General features: G+C 36.1%; 1 protein-coding gene across 1 annotated transcript in view; it reads right to left on the reverse strand.

The window, feature by feature from the left end:
• Positions 1 to 18,757, reverse strand: part of ERCC6L2 (ERCC excision repair 6 like 2) — a 136,648-nt gene that overhangs the window by 62,781 nt on the left and 55,110 nt on the right. Inside the window, exons 10-11 of the mRNA XM_027875047.1 lie at positions 11,789 to 11,860; positions 9,446 to 9,591 (exon numbers count right to left, since the gene is read on the reverse strand). Of these exons, the coding sequence (XP_027730848.1) occupies positions 9,446 to 9,591; positions 11,789 to 11,860 (218 nt within the window). The remainder of the gene's footprint in view (positions 1 to 9,445; positions 9,592 to 11,788; positions 11,861 to 18,757) is intronic.

Raw genomic sequence — 18,757 nt, forward strand, 5'->3', positions numbered from 1 at the left:
CTAAGCGCGGGCCGTGGCTGCCTCCTGAGCTTCTGGCCCACAGACTGAGAGGGAATAGAGTGGCTGATCAGAGAGGGATTGCAGAGATCTCTTTGCCAGTGCTGAGGCAGTTTTGCCCGTGCTTGGATCTGGGTCACAGTTCTGAGGGACAGTCCTGGGGCAAGGAGGAGTGCTGGCGTGGTGGAGCTTGTTGTGGCGGTGGAGAGGAAACACCTCACCCCTTATCATAGCACCTTGGAAGAACTGAAAATGTACAGGTCCCTAGAAGTAGCTCTGAAAACAGCTGTACAAATCCCCGAAGTTTGGGACAGTACATTCTCCACATTGGAAGCAGACTCTTACCTTAACAAAGAGTTTAAAACTCAAGTAATTGGCCGGGATCATGAGTAAGCAGTGCAAAAACAGTCAGACTATATTATCTTACTTTGGTGACAAAGAAGATCAAAACATACAACCAGAGGAAGACAACAAAGCCAAAGCTCCTACATCCAAAGCCTCCAAGAACAATATGAATCAATCCCAGGCCTTGGAAGAACTCAAAAGGGATTTTGAGAAGCAAGAGAAGTAGAGGAAAAATTGGGAAGAGAAATGAGAGTTTTACAAGAAAATCTTGAAAAACAAGTCAACAGCTTGCTAAAGGAGACCCAAAAAAATACTGAAGAAAATAACACCTTAAAAAAAAGACCTAACCCAAATGTCAAAAGAGGTCCAAAAAGCCAATGAGGAGAAGAATGTCCTAAAAAGCAAAACTGGCCAAATGGAAAAGGAAGTCCAAAAGCTTACTGAAGAAAATACTTCCTTAAAAATTAGAGCAATTGGAAGCTAGTGACTTTATGAGAAATCAAGACACTGTAAAACAAATCCAAAAAAATGAAAAATTAGAAAACAATGTGAAATATCTCATTAGAAAGACATCTGACCTGGAAAATAGATTCAGGAGAGAGAATTCAAAAATTATTGGACTATCTGAAAGCCATGATCAAAAAAAGAGCCCAGACATCATCTTTCAAGAAATTACCCACAAAAACTGCCCTGGTATTTTAGAACCAGAGGGCAAAACAGAAATTGAAAGAATCCACCAATCTCCTCCTGAAAGAGATCCCCAAAGGAAAACTCCTAGGAATGTACTGTAGCCAAATTCCAGAGTTCCCAGGTCAAGGAGAAAATATTACAAGTAGCCAGAAAGAAACAATTCAAATATTGTGGAAACACAATCAGGATAATGCAAGATTTAGCTGCTTCTACATTAAGGGACGACAGGGCACGGAATATAGTATTCCAGAGGGCAAAGGAGATAGGATTACAATCAAGAATCACCTACCCAGCAAAACTGAGTATAATCCTTCAGGGGAAAAAATTGTCATTCAATGAAATAGAGGACTTTCAAGCATTCTTGATGAAAAGACCAGAGCTGAATAGAAAATTTGACTTTCAAATACAAGACTCAAGTGGAACATGAATAGGTAAACAGGAAAGAGAAATCATAAGAGACTTAGTAAGGTTGAACTGTTTACATTCCTGCACGGAAAGACGATATTTGTAACTCATGAGACCTTTGTCAGTATTAGGTTAGTTGGAGGGAAAGAATTATATGTATGTATATATATAAATAGATGATAGATAGATAGAGGACACAAGGTGAGTTGAAGATGAAGGGTTCATATCTGGAGAATGAAATTAAGGGATGAGAGAGGATTACACTAGGAGAAGGAGAAAAGGAGAGGTAGAATGGGGTAAATTATCTCACAAAAAACAAAAACAGAAAAGAAAAGGCTCTTACAGTGGAGGGGAAACAGGGGAAGGTGAGAAGGAATGAGTCAATCTTATTCTCATAGGATTTGACTTAAGAAGGGAATAACATACACACTCAATTGGGTATGGAAATCTGTCTTACCCTACAGGAAAATAGGGGGGTAGAGGACAGGAGAGTAGGGGGATGATAGAGAGGAGGGCAGATTGGGAAAGGTTGTAACCAGAAGCAAATACTTCTGAGGAGGGACAGGGTCAAAAGAAGGAATAGAATAAATTGGGGGGGGGGGGGGCAGGGTGGGATAGCATTAAGGGAAATAGAGTTAGTCTTTCACAGCAGGTCTACTATGGAAGTGTCCTGCATAACTGCACATGTATAACCTATATTGAGTTGCTTGCCTTTTCAATGAGGGTGGGTGGGGAGGGAGGAAGGGAGAAAATTTGGAACCCAAAGTTTTAAAAACACATGTTTTAAAAAAAAAATGTTTTCACATGCAACTGGGAAATAAGAAATACAGGAAATGGGGTACAGAAATCTATCCTGCCATACAGGAAAATAGAAGGGGAAAGGGATAAGAGAAGTGGGGGAGAGATAGAAGGGAAGGCAGACTAGGGGAAGGGGTATTCAGAATGCATGCCATCTTGGGGTGGGGGGAGAGGCGAGATGGGGTGAAAATTTGGAACTCAAAATCTTGTGGAAGTAAATGTTGAAAACTAAAAATAAATAAATTTATTAGTAAAATAATAAAGAGTACAAAGAAATGTTCTTTTGAAACCATCTGAATCTTTCAAACAGATTAAATTTTCAATTGTAAATAATATAAAAATGTAAATCTCAGATCCAGAACAAGTACTACAAGAAAATTTAAAAAGTAAATGATCATTTTCAGCTTGGAGCTGGAGAAGGAAGAAAATCAGAGAGCACATTATAAATGGTTATTGGGACCTAGAACTCCCACAGTCAAACTACAATCACATTCTACAACTCTAGTTTAGCATATCCACTCTGTGGGGCTAAACACTGTGTCAAGCAGACAAATATGGGTTCCAGTACCCAAATCAGGGAGAGATAAAGTAGACAAAAAGAACTACAGACCAGTGTGTCATTAATGAATATTTTTGAAAAAATTTTAAATAAAAGATAAGTATAGAAAATATAGCAATATAACAAAAAACACTCTCCAAGACCAAGTTGCCTTGATACCAAAGCTAGAGGGATGGTTCAACATTAGGGAAACAAAGAGAATAATTACTCGTAAAAAAAAAACAAACAAGAAACACATAATTATTTCAATAATTATAGTAGGAAAAAAAAAGCCTTCCCCAAACCCCACATCATTAATTTATCTTTTAAAAAAAGCAACAGAAACAACAAGAAAAACATAGGTAGAAAAAGAGCAGAATAGGGTTGTGGTTCTGAGAAGGTATGGGTTCAAATCCCATTACTAACAAAAAAAAAAAAGGTGAGAATGAAGTGTCCCTAGCAGTACTAGATCTCATATGATACTACAAAGCAGGAATCATCAAAACGGTTTAGAAAATTGGTTTAAAAATAAAGGTTGTTCAGGACAGATTAAGTATACAAGATACAGAGGCAAATGAATTTAGTAACACAGTATTTAATAAAACTGAAGTCTCCAACTACTAAGGGACAAAAAATGCTGGGAAAGGTGAAAAGACATCTGGGAGAAATGAGGTTTAGACCAACATCTCATACCATATACCAAAGTAAGTTCTAAATGGATACATGACCTAGATGTAAAGTTACACCATAAACAATTTCAAGGAGCAAGGGAGAAATTTCCTGTTGGATCTACAGATACAGGAAAAGTTCATGACCAAACAAGCAGAAGAAAATATCACAGAAGATAAAATGGCCAATTTTGATTACATAAAAAGATTATGCATAAAGACCTAGCAATGCCACCAGTAGGCCTATACCACAAAGAGATTTAAAAAAAAAAAAAAGGAAACGGTCCTGTATGTACAAAAAATTTTTAGTAGGTCTTTTTGCAGTGGAAACTAAAGAGTGCTCATCATCTGGAGAATGGATGAACATTATGGCATTGGAATATATTTGCATCATAAGAAATGACAAAAGCGATGGTTTGGGAGAAATTTGGGAAGAATTTCTAAGAAATGATGCAAAATGAAGTAAGCAGAACCAGAAGAAGGAGTTGTACGATTTCAACACTGTAAAGATAAACACCTTTGAAAGGCTTCAGAACTCTGACCAATACAATGACCAAACAAAATTCCAGAAGACTAAGGTTACTCCATATTCTGACACTGAGGTGATGAACTCAAGAAGCAAGATGAGTCACATTTTGATTATGGGAATTTGTTTCACTTAACAATCTGTATCTGTTATGAAGGTGTTTCTCTCTCTTTTTTTTTTTAATGAGGACAGAAAATCTATGCTTGTTTTTTGAAAAAAAAAAAAAGTTAAAATGTTTTTAAAAAAGAATTAAAGTTGAACAAAGCAAAATAAGCAGAACCAGGAAAACATTTCATACACAGACTACAATAAAGTAAGGAAAATAAAATTAAAAGCCTTAAGAACCATTATTAAGTCAATAATCATGATTTCAGAGGACTGAAAATAAAACATGCTTTCAACTTCTCAGTAGGAAATTAGAGGACTATCTAGAGGACTAGATTGAAGCATACATTGTCAGATATGACCAAAGTGTGGATGTGGTTTTTTTTTTAACTATCTTTGTTACATGGTGTTATATTGGTGAGGATGGAATGGGGCAAGGTAGAATGAAAAATAAAGGCAGGTGGGATTGGGAATGTGGTGGGATTCTTAATCAAACAAGGGGTAAATATGATAAAAGACATATTAAGACAATTTCAACTGCTTAAAATAATTTTTAGAAACCGGTTTTTTTTACAGGCAAAATCAATATACTGACAAGACGTTAGCTTAAAAAGGCCAAAGTCCCCCACTGCATCTTGGGCCATCTCTAGTCATTCTGATCTATATCTGGCCACTGGACCCAGATGGCTCTGGAGGAAAAAGTGAGGTTGTTTGTTTTTGTTTTTGTTTTTGTTTTTTTAATTAGGATACCTGTGTGATCATCTGTGTAAGATGTTACTGATTAGGAACATCCTTTACCAATGCAGAACAGCACATTCTCTGGAGCTTATTTATCTCAGAAATGCCTAGGAACCAGAGGCTGAGGAACTTGCCCAGGGTTATATAGTTAATATAATAATAGGTAACATTTATAAAGTTCTTTAAGATTTATAAAGTGCTTTACAAATATTATCTCACTGCATCCTCACAACAACCCTGGGAGGTAGGTGCTATTATTATCTCCATTTTACAGATAAGGAAACTTTGACAAAGGTTAAGTGGTTTGCCCCGGGTCACACAACTAGTATGTTTCAAGAGAGAGAAGTTGAAATTAGGTCATCCAGGTTAGCTTTTTATTAATCCATGCTACCTCTTGAGGCTAGGATAAAAAGTATAATTGTCAAATGGAGAAAAAAAAATTTGCATCAAACATCTCTGATAAAAGTCTGATACCCAAGATCTATGGGAGTCTAACACAAAATATATTCTATAAAACTAAGAATCATTCCCCAATAGATAAGCAGTGAAAGGATATGACAAAAGGTTTTCAAACAAAACTCAGAAAATTGGTAAACATGACAAAAGATGGAAATAGTTGATGATAGGAGAGGTGTAGAAAGTTAGACATTTCCTCAGACATCTCTTTATTCTTCCCCTTGCTGCACTCATTCTGGACTTCTTTGACTTCTCTGGCTACATTCATTCTGGATTTGAGTTTTCCACTATTTCTTCTAACTCCTGCCCCCATCCAACTGTTACCTCCCCTATAGTTTTTCAGGCTTCCTTTATGTGTTGCCTTCCAACATGTTTCCCTGTAAGTTCCTTGAGGGTAGGAACAGTCTTTCTTTTTTATATTTATATTTCCAGAAATTAGTACAGTGCCTGGCATACAGTAGGTGATTAATAAATGTTTACTGAGTATTGTTTTATGGGCACACTACACATTTAGTCAATTTGTTAATTGTGTGGTTTGTCCTTCGTTCTCAAAGATGACCATGACATCAGGGAGATGATGACATCACTTGCAATTGAATTGGATTTGAGTGAGGGAGGGCTGTGCAAAGTCACCAGCCTCACTTTCTCCTCCAGAGTCGTCTGGGTCCAGTGGCCAGATATAGATCAGAATGACTAGAGATGGCCCAGGATGCAGTGGGGGACCTTGGCCTTTTTAAGCTAAGGTCTTTTCAGGTTCTCACTTTGAGTGAGGCAACACCCATTTGGTGAATAGGCCTCTTTGTGAATTAGTCGAAATTTGGCCCAGCTGGTAGTACAGTAGATAGAACACTGAGCCTGGAGCCAGGAAGATCTCAGTTCAAATCTGGCCCGAGACACTTAATAGTTGTGTAACCCCTGGAAATTCATTTAACCTGTTAGTGTCAATTTCCTCAACTGTAAAATGGCTTAATAATAGCGCCTATCTCTCAACATTGTTGGGATGATCAAATGGATATTTTTAAAAAGCACTTAGCACAGTACCTGGCATATTATATGTGTTATATAAGCCTTATTCTTCCCTCCGCCCTATCCCTGTCCCCAGCCTTATAGGACAACAACTTTGAAATAATCAAAAAAGTCCCTAAACAGTTTAAATCCCTTGACCTATATATCCCACTGTTGGGCATATATCCAAAGGAACTAAAAGACAGAAAGAAAAGTCTGACATGTGCAAAAATATTCATAGCAATTTTTTTTTTTGGTGGCAGGGAAGAAAGGAGGAATAAAGAGGGGGAGCCCAGTGATTAGGGAAATGAGTAAACAAACTGTGATATATGAATGTAATGAAACATAATATCATAAGAAACAATGAATATAAAGAATTCTGAAGAAAATGATAAGAAATAAATTGTTGCAGAGTTAAGAAAGTAGAACCAGGAGAAAAATATGCCAGACTACAATCACATGAATAAAAACAACACTAAAAAAGCAGCTGAACTCAGATTAAATGAAATGAACAAACTGGGAAAACAGACGGAGAGAGATTGCTTCTCTGGGAAGGAAGGAGCAGAATGCTATCTATTCTGTTACCTCATTTCTCTTAGCCATTTTTCTTTGTTAGAAGAAAGAGTTCCATGAGAGAGTGGACATGGATACCGGAAAATCAACAAAACACATCAATGAGACATAAGAAATAAAACAGATTAAATAGCAATAAAACACAACAACTAGATCAATCACTTATACAGAATCTGCAGGCCTCCCATTATAGACCCCCACCCCCTCCAACATTCATCTCCACTGGAAATCAGTACTTGAGACCCAGACCATATCTACAGCATACCAACATAACATACCAGTCATCATCAAACCCAACTGCCCTTCGTCTAATTCTTCAAAGATCCAAAAGGCAGGTAGCACCTCTCAACTGGCTCAGGGTCCAGAATGAGCAATACTCTTTCTGTGACACCACATTAACTCACAGCGATTAAACTTACTCCCACACAATGACTCAATGCTTCCAACGAGATCACACGAATTAACACACTGCCTACCACAGTCTTGCAGCATGACTTAATCACATACTAACTTCACACATTCTGATTTCACTGACAGTAACCTAATACCTCTAACACTTTCTCAAAGTTCCACCGCACTAAACCATAACTACTTCCTTCACTGCTGGTCCATGTACCAGTTTGGGCACTTTTTTAGGCAGACGTAAATCGTTATGGCCAACATCAAAGATGACACAGAAATTAAGAACCTGGGTGCATGGGAGAATAGTGGTGCCCTTGACAGAAATTGGGAAGTTCAGAAAAGAAATAATCACTGAGATGTAATCTTATGTCCTAACCTTTTGCAGAAAGTTTCCTCTTAGAATTTTGTGTCAGAAAAAAAAAAAGTACCTCTTCAGATAAAACCTATATTTCTTTTTCCCAGATAAGAGTTATATGGCTCAGTGGATAGAAAGCTGAACCTGGAGCCAGGAAGACCTGAGTTCAAATCTGGCCTCAGACTCTTAAGAGTTGTGTGCCTGGGCAAGTCACTTAGTCTCTGTTTGGTCTCAGTTTCCTTATTAGCAAAATGGGAATAATAATAGCACCAGTCTTCCAGAGTTGTTGTAAAGATCAAATGAGATAACGTTTGCAAAGTGTTTAGCATAGTGCCTGGCACATTATTATTAAATAGGCATTTAATACATGCTTGTTTTCTTCCCTAAAAAAAGCATATTTCCCTTTTGCCTAAACTGCCAGGAAATCTCAGAGCTAAGTCAAATGTTCAACTTCAGTAATCAATGTACCCGTGGTAACTGACAACATCTGTTTTTCTGCTGCATTTAACACAAATGTGTCCTGTTAATAATTTAAATTTTCCTGTTGCATATATATTTTAATTCTGTGAGCTGCTTTAAATTTGTTACAAAATTTTTTGGCAAATGCCATTTTAATTTGAATTTAATCTGATCATCATAAGACACACCCCTCTCACCCTGCCACTTTCCATTAGAGTGTAAGCTTGACAGTAGAAATTGTTTCATTCATTATATTTGTATCTTCAGTGCCCAGCTCAGTGACTGGCACAGAGTAGGTGTATAATGAATACTTGTTGACTGACTGATTTCTGGAGCTCTAATTCTGGAGGAAGGAGGGAGAAGTTGGAGAAGGAGGAGGAAGAGTAACAGGAGAAAAAGAAAAAGAAAAATATATAATTAAAGTACAAGTGTGGAAAACCTGATATAAATATACAACCTGATTGTAAATTTTTTTTAAAGTCAGAATTTGTTGCTTTTGGCCAAAAACCTTTCTAAAATTTACAGAGAATAAGATAAGTAAAGTATAATTCTTTCTTTTGGGGGGGGGGGGGAATAGGAAAAAGATTTGGAGAGGCTGCCCTGTGATTTCATTGATATGGGCAACTTCCAAAGAAAGGACTTTCTCTCTCCAATTTATAGTCTTAGAGAGTTGCCTGGGGCATTTAGATACAGCAAGGTATAGAGGTATATTGTACAGTCAAGAAGACCTGGTTTCAAGTCCTACTTCTGACATACACTGGTTCTGTGACCTTGGACAAGTTAGAACAGATTAACAATAAAACTACTGAGCATGAAAATACATAACACTTTGGAGGAAATTTCAAGAAAGGAATAATCAGATCAAATACACTACTAGGATACAATAACTATAGACTAAAATAACTTTGCCTCTGCCTTTTTAAACAGCCAGAGCAAAAATAAATTAAATAAATGAAAGCTACATAAAAAAAAGTAAGGCTTATTTTATAGAATTTACAGCAAAACACAGTGGAAATAATGTTGGACTTGTAGTCAAAATAGATCTGAATTCAAGTCTCAGTTCTGACACCTAACAGTTTGCATGATACTAAGCTCTGTTCCTTAGTTTCCCCATCTGCAAATCAAACACAAAAATACTTCTACTACCAACCTAACAGGATTAAGGAAAGTACTTTGCAAATCTTAAACTATTATCATTAAAACTATAAACTAAAAGATTCTCTATGTTACAGTCCATTCTCCTCTATGTGGATTCACAAAAAGAAATTATACAAATTAATGCCACTGGACATAATATTAATCTAGTGCAGCTAATTTAGAAAGTTTTACCTACAATATTACAAAATGATTAGATAAAAACTAAGTTATAAAATTGATTCTCTTACATTGTAGAGACAAGGCAAATGTTAACATCTTGTGTGCTGTTGAATTCCTTCACTATTTTAACCCTTTCCTCTGACTTGGTACTTCCATCAAGTCTTCGGTAATCTAGTCCTGTGGCCATACAATATTGCTCCAGAACATCCAGCAACTGGTAAAAAAAAAAAAGACAGGCAAACAAAGAAGTATTAATACCTGTTACAAAAAATATAAAATCTTATACAGAAAATGTGACTAACTGTAACCTAGAAATTAACCTTCCTATAATTATATATTACATCTTCTAGCACTTAACTAGGACCTGGCTCCTTTCTGATGACATATTTTTCCTGGATATCCTTTCCAGGACTGATTGCACTTTTGATCATAAAACCCAACCCACAGATCATGGTAGAGAGTTGGAATACTCACTCCTTGCTCCCAGTTTCCACTTCTGAGGTCCCCCTTCCAAGGTCTACCGCCAACAACACTCAGCTCTCTTCCCTTGAGCTTCATTCAATCAATATATTTCACCCAATCATGATTCCAGTGAATTCTGTCCATCAACTTCCAGGATACTCTCCTTCCTTCTTTAATGAGTTAAGTGCCTGGCTCACTATCTTTCTCTCTTCCCCAACTCTTGCCTTCAAACTAAGAGACTTTAACATATATACTGATATTCCCTCAAACACCCTGACCTTCCAGTTTCCTAGCTTCAATGCCCTACCCCCTCCACTCCACCACAGTTACACTCAGATAGTCATACTCTTGGACATGCCATCACCCACAAATACACCATTTCCATGTTCATGAATTCTGAAATGCCCTTTTCAGATTGGTCTGTTGCCATTCCACTTCTGCTTCTGCCTTGGAACACCAAAACCTGTCCTTCATTCTAAGTGAGACCTTCACTCCCTTTGTAGCCTTTGACAATGATGATCATCCTCTTCTTCCCTTTAGGTTTTAGTGACACCACTTTCTCCTGGCTTACCTCCTACCTATTTAATTTCTCCTTCTCAATGTTCTTAGCTTGATCTTTGTCTTCTAGGTCATACCTGCTAACTGTGGGTGTCCCACAGGGCTCTGTCCTGGGCCTACTTCTCTTTTTCCCTCTATACTGTTTCACCTGGTGATTGCAATGTTTTTCATTGATTCAATTACTGTCTCTGCTGAAGATTCTCAATTTTACTTATCTAGTCCTAACCTGTCTCCTGACCTCTAGTCTCACATCTACAGATGTCTATTGGATTTCTCAAACTGGATATCCCACAGACATGTTAAACGCAACATGTCCAAAACTAAACTATTTATCTTTTCTCCTCAAAGCCTCCCTACTTTCTGAACTTTCCTGTTACTGTGAAGGGTACCACTAATCTTCCGGTCACCTAAGCTCACAATCACGGTGTCATTCTCAACTTCTCACTCCCACTTTCCCCATATCCAGTCCTTTATAACCTGTCTACCTCCTACTTTTCCAGTCATATTACATCTTACTCACTGCCAAGTACTCTATGATCTAATGACACTAGCTTCCTCATTGTTGCTGTGGCTAGAATTCTCTCCCTCCTCATCTATGCCTCCTGGCTTCCTTCAGGTCTTAGCTAAAATCTCATCTTATTTCAATAAGCCTTCCTTAGTTCCTCTTAATTCTAGTGTTTCTCCCATGAGATTATCTCCAATTTATCTGGTACATATCATGTTTGTATATAGTTGTTTGCAAGTTGTCTCCCCCATTAGATTGCAAGCTCCTTTAAGGCAGGCATTGATTTTTTTTGTCTTTCTTTGTATTCTCAGCACTTCGCACAGTGCCTGGCCCACAGTAGGTGTTTAATAATTGGCAGCTGACTAACTTTTTTTTATTTTCATTTTCAAATGTTAATTATTTTTAGATTTTTAAAATATAAAGAAACCAAAAGAATTCCATTTTAAAAGTATGAATAATTAACTATGTTATTTACTTAAATATTCCTAATTATATTTGCTTTGCTATGGAATGTTATTCTAGCCTTTGATCATTGACTTAGTCAACTGATAATTATTTATTAAGTACATACTATGAGTAAAGCACTATTAGAGACTTTGATAATATGGATCTTTTAAAAATAGCCTTTATAGGGGAAAAATATATAGACATACACATATATCTATGTACATATACATCTATATATATCTTTGAGTTTAAATTTTGATGATGCCCTTGATGTAATGAAAATTCAAATCTCTTTTAAAATACTATACTGCCTACCTAATTACCATTTTCAATGGTGTATAAAAAAGAAAACGTGGCTAACAGCTGTTGCTGTCGTCTTTTTTAGGCCTCGGGAGTTATTGCTGAGGTCAGCCATCACTACAAATCATAAGGTACTTACCTTGGTAGAAAAGGAAAAAAGAAGAACTTTGTCTCTGTTTTTTTTGCAATGATTTAAAAGCTGCTGAAGGACCTGGAAGTGAACCACAGAATGGTAGTTAACTGGTGCCCACTTAAGGTATAATTCATACATGTAGAGTTATCTATCATGTTAGAATGTCTAAGAAATTATTTTCATATATCCCTAACCTCAGCCTTCTTTTTCATTACATTTTTTCCCTGCCAAACACAGAATTAAAGATTTCCTGTCAAATTGTATTACAATTATGTTGGCAATAAATAGTCAAAATTTCTAAAAATTTGCAATTTACTTCATTTGTTAAGATCAAATAATATTTTAACAAGATGTCCAGAGATAAATTAAGATCTGAAACATCTATTTCTTTCTTAGTACTGGGCTAAAATACAAAGTAGTGTTCTTCCATTATTTGAGAAATATATACTATATCTGAAAATTTTCTATATTTAATGAAATTTTCTCATTATATTCATGGGCTGAATGTCCTGAGACATGTCTTCTCAAAATAATTAGAAGGATGTAGTCCCTCCTTACTCATTCTCCTGTTTATTCATGGCTATAGCTTCCTAAACCTGACGCTGACCTCCTAACAACAATCAGCTGCGCACATACACACACTGTTCTAGTGACAAAACAAATAATCCAGAGCTTTATGTAAAATGCTGATAACTAGTTAGACAGAGGATATTAGGAAGATAATAGGTTAGATAGCATTTGGGAAATTGTGAAGTACTTTTAATAACTATAAGCTTCTCCTTGAAAAAACAGCCTATTTTTTAAAGATCAATAGTCTTCTAATGACATGATGTGACTAAAAGTCACAGAATACCACAGTCTTAAAAGAATTAAAGCCGTGAGTCACCAAAAAAGGCAACACAGCAAGTCTTGAGAAGGCTGTAAGATTTATGCTGGTGAAGCAAAGAAATGTATAACCAAAAAAGGAGAGTAAAGGATATTGGTCATGAATGTGACAAAAATGTCCATTTCCCTTTGATCCAGAGATTTCACCAGTGAGCATATGACCAATGAAGTCAATGACAAAATGAAAAGCTCTATATACAACAAAATACTGACAGCAGCACTTTTTGTAGTAGCAAGGAATTAGGAACAAAGTATATGACCATCTATTAGGGAATGGCCAAGAAAACTTTAGTGCATGAATGTAAAGGAGTAGTACTGTGCTGTAAGAAATCATGAATACAGAGAAGTCTGAGAGAACATATATGAACTAATGGAAAGGGAAGTAAGTCGGACCAGAAAAAAAAATTTATAAAATGGTCAAAACTGAATGTAGTGAAATTATAATGACCAAGTTCAGTCTCAAAGAAGAAAGAAGGCATCTTCATGTTCCTCCCACTTCTGCTTCCTCACAGAGGCAGGGGGCTACAGGTATGGTTCGCCGAATATAGAGTCAAACTTTTTCATTATGTCGGTGAATTTTGCTCAACATTTTCTCCCTGCTTTTCATTTTTTATTACAAGGGATGCCTTTTTGGAAGGGGGAAGGGCAACATATTGGGAAATGCAGATGATATGAAAACTAAAGATATTAATGCAAATTTATTTTTAAAAATAAAAAGACTACACTGTATGAAAACTTCTTCCAGGTAACAAATATTTTAGCAATTTAAGAATTCTGATTAAAACTTAAAATTTTTTGACATTTAAATGGATGAAAACCACTATACTATTATCTTTTACTAGCTGAGTAAGAAATAGAAATTTGTGCTACTTCTAAAGTTTGAAACATTTTCATGATGAAAAGCTAGTTACAGAATTGCAACTACATTCCTCACCTGAACTAAATGGCTAATAAGAGAGATAGAAACCATCAGAATGTATCTTTTATTTTAGAGGATTTGGCAAATACACACACACACACACACACACACACACACACACACACACACACTTTACAGAAATACAGATTATGAAAATACAGAAGAATCTCAACTTACACACTGGTATTTTAATTTCAGAGGACACAATTAAAACCAAAAAAATTAGCTGTTGAAATATTAAGACAAGTTCTAGTACTAATATTACTCTTACTACTACTAATACTATTAAAGGAAATCATCATAATTAAGCCTCTATCAATTGTGATTAATTATAGTTAATCTGCAACTATACACATGGCATACAAAATCCATCCATTGCTCCTGGTTCTGCCCTCTGAAGCAGAGCAGTACTAGTTTAAACCCTCCTGCGTGTGACAGTCTTTCAGATATCTGAACACAGCTCACTCTGAGTTTTTTTTTTCCCCTCCAGACCAAACATGTCCAATTTTTTCAACTGATCTTCACATAACATGGACTCAAGACTCTTTAACAACTTTTCTCACTCCTCTGGATAGTCAAGCTTACAAATGTCTTTCTTAAACCATGGTGTCCAGAACTAAATACAAGACTTGGGGCAGAGCAGTTGATCATCTCCCTATTCCTAGAAATTGTGCTTCTCTCAATACAGTCAAAGATTGTATTACTTGGGTTTTTTTTTGATTGCCACATTAAACTGCTAACATATCATTACCAGACCTGTAAGGAACTTCTTGGATCCTAACTACTGTCCAGTGTGTTAGCTCTCCCTCCAGATTTGTGTCATCTATAAATGTTATTCCAAGTTACTGACAAAAATGTTTCACAGCAGAGGTCCAAGCCCACATACCTAGTACTCCACTGGGACTCTTTTGCTATGCTGACAGAGAATCATTAACAACTAATCTTTAAATTCAACCATCAACCAGATCTGAATTCATCCAACTATATTACTATCTAGTCAACATTTCTCCACCTGCTCCACAAGAAATGCATTAAATATTTTATTGAAAGTTATTTAGGTAAACTCTATACAAAGCAGTTCTTTCAGCTCCAAGTTTACTAATCCTACATAAAAAAGGAAATGATGTCAGTATGGAATGATCGTGTCTTGAAGTGATGCTGCCTTTTTGTGATCATCACTTCCTTTTCCAGATGAATAGACTTTTTTGGGGAAAAAATGATTAAGTGCTTAGTATGGGCAAAGCACTATACTAAGCATTGGGGACACAAATAGAAGAGTAAAACATGATGCTCTCAAGAAGTATAGGGGCAGACAACACATTATAGGAGTTTTGAGCTCCAAGTCAGACAGAAAGGCCCTATGGTACTTAGGTTGCAGCAACCAACCAGAAAGTAATGTCTCTTGTGGAGTGTTATTCCCCCTGATAAAACCCTGTCTATTTCTGATGTTGAACCACCAGAATGAGATCCAGTGGTGTCAAGAACTTTCTTTTCTGAGTCTTAGTAGCTGTGGCTTCTTGGGAGGCATGGGCTGCAGCACCAATAAAAGCAGTTGCCAGATAGCAATTGGAGAAAGTTGTGGGACTTGGCTGGAAGTAATACTGATAGTCTGGGAATATTCTTATTCTCAGGACTCTTGGGTTTAGGATCCTGAGCTGTCTCCACCTTGGTCTTGTCGAGATAAAATTGTCAGAAAACATGTATCTCTGATCTCATTCCATTTTTCTTCTTGAGCAGAGGGCCTCCTCTGTCCCTACTTTCTCACTAATCTACAGTCTCTCCCTATCTATTATCTGCTTCCCTGTTACCTACAAACACACCCAACCCAGGGTCCTCTTCAGTTGTCCTGATCTATAACTTGCCACTGGACTCAGATGGCTCTGGAGAAGAAAATGAGGCTGGTGACCTTGCACTGCTCTCCCTCACTTAAATCCAATTCACTTGCAAGTCATGACATCATCTTCCTGATGTCACAGTCCTCCTCAAGAACGAAGGAAAACAAAACATACCCATGTCTCTTTTCTTTAAAAAACAAAACAAAACAAAACCTTACTTAATTTAACCATCCTCACTAACTACATTCCTCTTCCTTTTCATGGCTAAACTCCTTGAGAAAGTAATCTAAACTAGGTACTGCCACTTCCCCTACTCTTACTCTCTTCTAAGTCTTCTCTATTCTGGCTTCTGCCCCCATCATTCAACTGAAACTACTCTTTCCAAATTTACCAATTATCTCTTAATTGCCAAATCTTTTCTTATCTTTTCTCAATCCTCATTCTTCTCGTCCTTTCTGCAGCCTTCAACACTTTAAATGGCTCCCTCTTCCTGGACACTGATCTCTCTAGGTTTTCATGACACTGCTCTGAGACAGGTTCTCCTCCTACCTGGGACTGTACTGTCTAAGGATCCCTTACTGGATCTCCCACCCGGCTGTGACCACTAACCATGGGTGCTTCCCCAAATTATGTCCTAGATGCTATTTTCTTCTCCCTCTTATACTATTTCACTTGGTGATCCATGGATTCAAATGTCTGTATGTAGATAATTCTAGATCTATTTATCTAGCACAATATTTCTTTTAACCTACAATCCTGCATTAATCTTTTTAGCTTTTAGATATCTTAAACTCAAAACAGAACTAATTATCTTTCCCCCCAAACCCTGTCAAGAGCACCACCATTCTCCCAGTAACCCAGGCTCACAACCTTGATGTTACACAGTCACCCCATATATGCAATTTGCTACTGACTCCTGTCATAAAATAATGAAAAGAACAAAACCAATCATAAAAACCCAAAAATCCAACATCAGAAAGGGAAGTTAAACAAGCCATAAATAAACTTACAAAGAAAAATCTAGTCAATTAAATGAATTTACAATTGAAAACTATCAAATATTTAGAGAATGATCAATTTCTATGCTACGCTACAGAAGTTGTTCTGATTGCACCAAAGTTATCTCATAAGACAATTATGATCCCATTACACAAACCAAGATAAAACAGAGAAAAAAACCATAGGTCAATATTACGATGAATACTGATGCAACATGTTACTATAAAATTTATTATAGACTGTAGCAATACGTATAAAAACTATTCATTACAACCAAGTTGGAATATTATGAGGTATGTAAGGATGATTCAACATTAGAAAAACTATTTTAATAATTAGTCAAATGGAAAAGAAAAATAAAAAGCCACATGATGTATAGATAAAAAATTTCAATAGCACAAAGCAATTATTTACATTTTTATTTGTCTAGACTTGTCTTTTCATCTGCAAAAGGGATTTCGAGTTAAGAAATCCCCTCTACTAATGCATACTGTCAACTGTCCTGCAGTCTTAGAGTTCCCTGGGATATAAAGTGCTTAATTGACTTGTCCATTACTACCCTCATGTTTGTTTATCTAGGAGATAAACTATGATGTACTTTATGTATAAAATTGGTATTTTAATATACTTTTATTTTTTCTTTATATTTTTGGTTTTTCTATCACCTTTATTTCCAAATATATCTCTCCCCTTATTCAATCCAGCAAGCTATTCTTTTTAACAAAGAAGGAAAAAGATAAAGGGAAGTTTGGCAAAACCAACAGATCAGATACATGTAGAAGTAGACGCCAATATCTATACCCATACTATCTCCCAATCCTCCAATGAAGGGGGAGATACATTTTCTCAACTCTTCTTTGAGGCTGAACTCTGGTCTTCATAATTATACAGTGGTCAGGAGTTTAGTGAATTTCTTTTTTTGTTCTTTCCATTCATATTTTTGCAGTAATTGTGCATATTGTTTTCTTGGTTCTGCTTACTGAACTATACATCATTATTTAAGTTTTGCTATGTGACTGAATTATTTATATATGTCATTCCTTAAGGTACACAATAATATTCTATTATATTCATATATGAACATTTGGTTAGCTATTCCCCAATTAATGAGTATCAACCTTGTTTTAAATTCTTTATCACCACAAAGAGTACTGTTATTAATATTTTGATGTACATGGAACCTTTCTGTCTTTGACTTCCCTGGAATATAAGTCTAGTGGAATCTGTGGGTCAAGGAGTCTGGATATTTTTGCAACTTATTTTAGGAAGATTACAATCATTTTCCTAACACTTGAGCCAATTATCAGCTCTAATAATAATGTATGAGTGTGCCAGTCTGTCCCACTACTCCTCTAACACTATTTTCATCTTCTGTCATCTTGATTAACTTGCTGGATGTGAGAGGAAACCTCAAAATCGCACTGACTTGAATCTTTCCTACGGTTGTTAATGGTTTACAATTCTTCTCTTGAGAATCAATCTGTCAACCAACAAACATATTAGTCACTAATATGCACCAGGGATTATAGGGGACACTGGGAATACAAAGATACAAAAGATACAAGGATGCAAAAAAGAAACAGTACTTGCCCTCAAGTCTAACTATGGGAAATGTACATATATAGGTACATATTTATATTCTTGATTGTTCCTTTGGAGCAAACTTTGAACCTATTAATGACAGGAATAGAGAGAGATGGAGATAGAGATTTATATGCAATGTTTCTGTCTTTGACCTCCTTAGAGAATATATTTATACTATCTATACAGTATGGGTGTAATTATTTCCCTTCCAAATGCATGGACCCTTCTGAAATTTATCCATGCATCCCAGGTTAAGGATCACTGGCCAAAGCTTAATTTCTGCCCAATAACTCTTTAGGTTTCACAGCATTCTTTTCAAAAATAGTTCTTCCCCAAATAATTATATTCTCAGATTTAGTGAACAATAGGCTATTGAATTTAATTTTTTTCTGATTCTTTTTCATGCAGTCTATTCCACTGATCTACTTTTCTACTTCTAACCAGTATTAAAGAGTTTTGGTGATTAGAGAATTATAATATAATTTAAAGTCTAAAATTGTTACTTTCCCTCTACTTTTTCTCCATTATTTGCCTTTGAGAGTCTAGATCTTTATTACTCCATGTGAATGCTGTTCTTATTTTGTCAAATTCTATAAAATTTCCACTTGGGAGTCTGGCACACCATTAACTTTGTAAATTAATTTAGTCAGTGTTATTATTTTTATCTGTAGCCAAACCAGTAGCAATGCAAAGACTATAGAACATATTCTAAAAAGGATATGATACCCTTTAGACATAAAGGCAGATCCTTTT

The sequence above is a fragment of the Vombatus ursinus genome, unplaced genomic scaffold, assembly GCF_900497805.2.
Source record: "Vombatus ursinus unplaced genomic scaffold, bare-nosed wombat genome assembly UNPS02014807.1, whole genome shotgun sequence".
Classification (NCBI taxonomy): Eukaryota; Metazoa; Chordata; class Mammalia; order Diprotodontia; family Vombatidae; genus Vombatus; species Vombatus ursinus.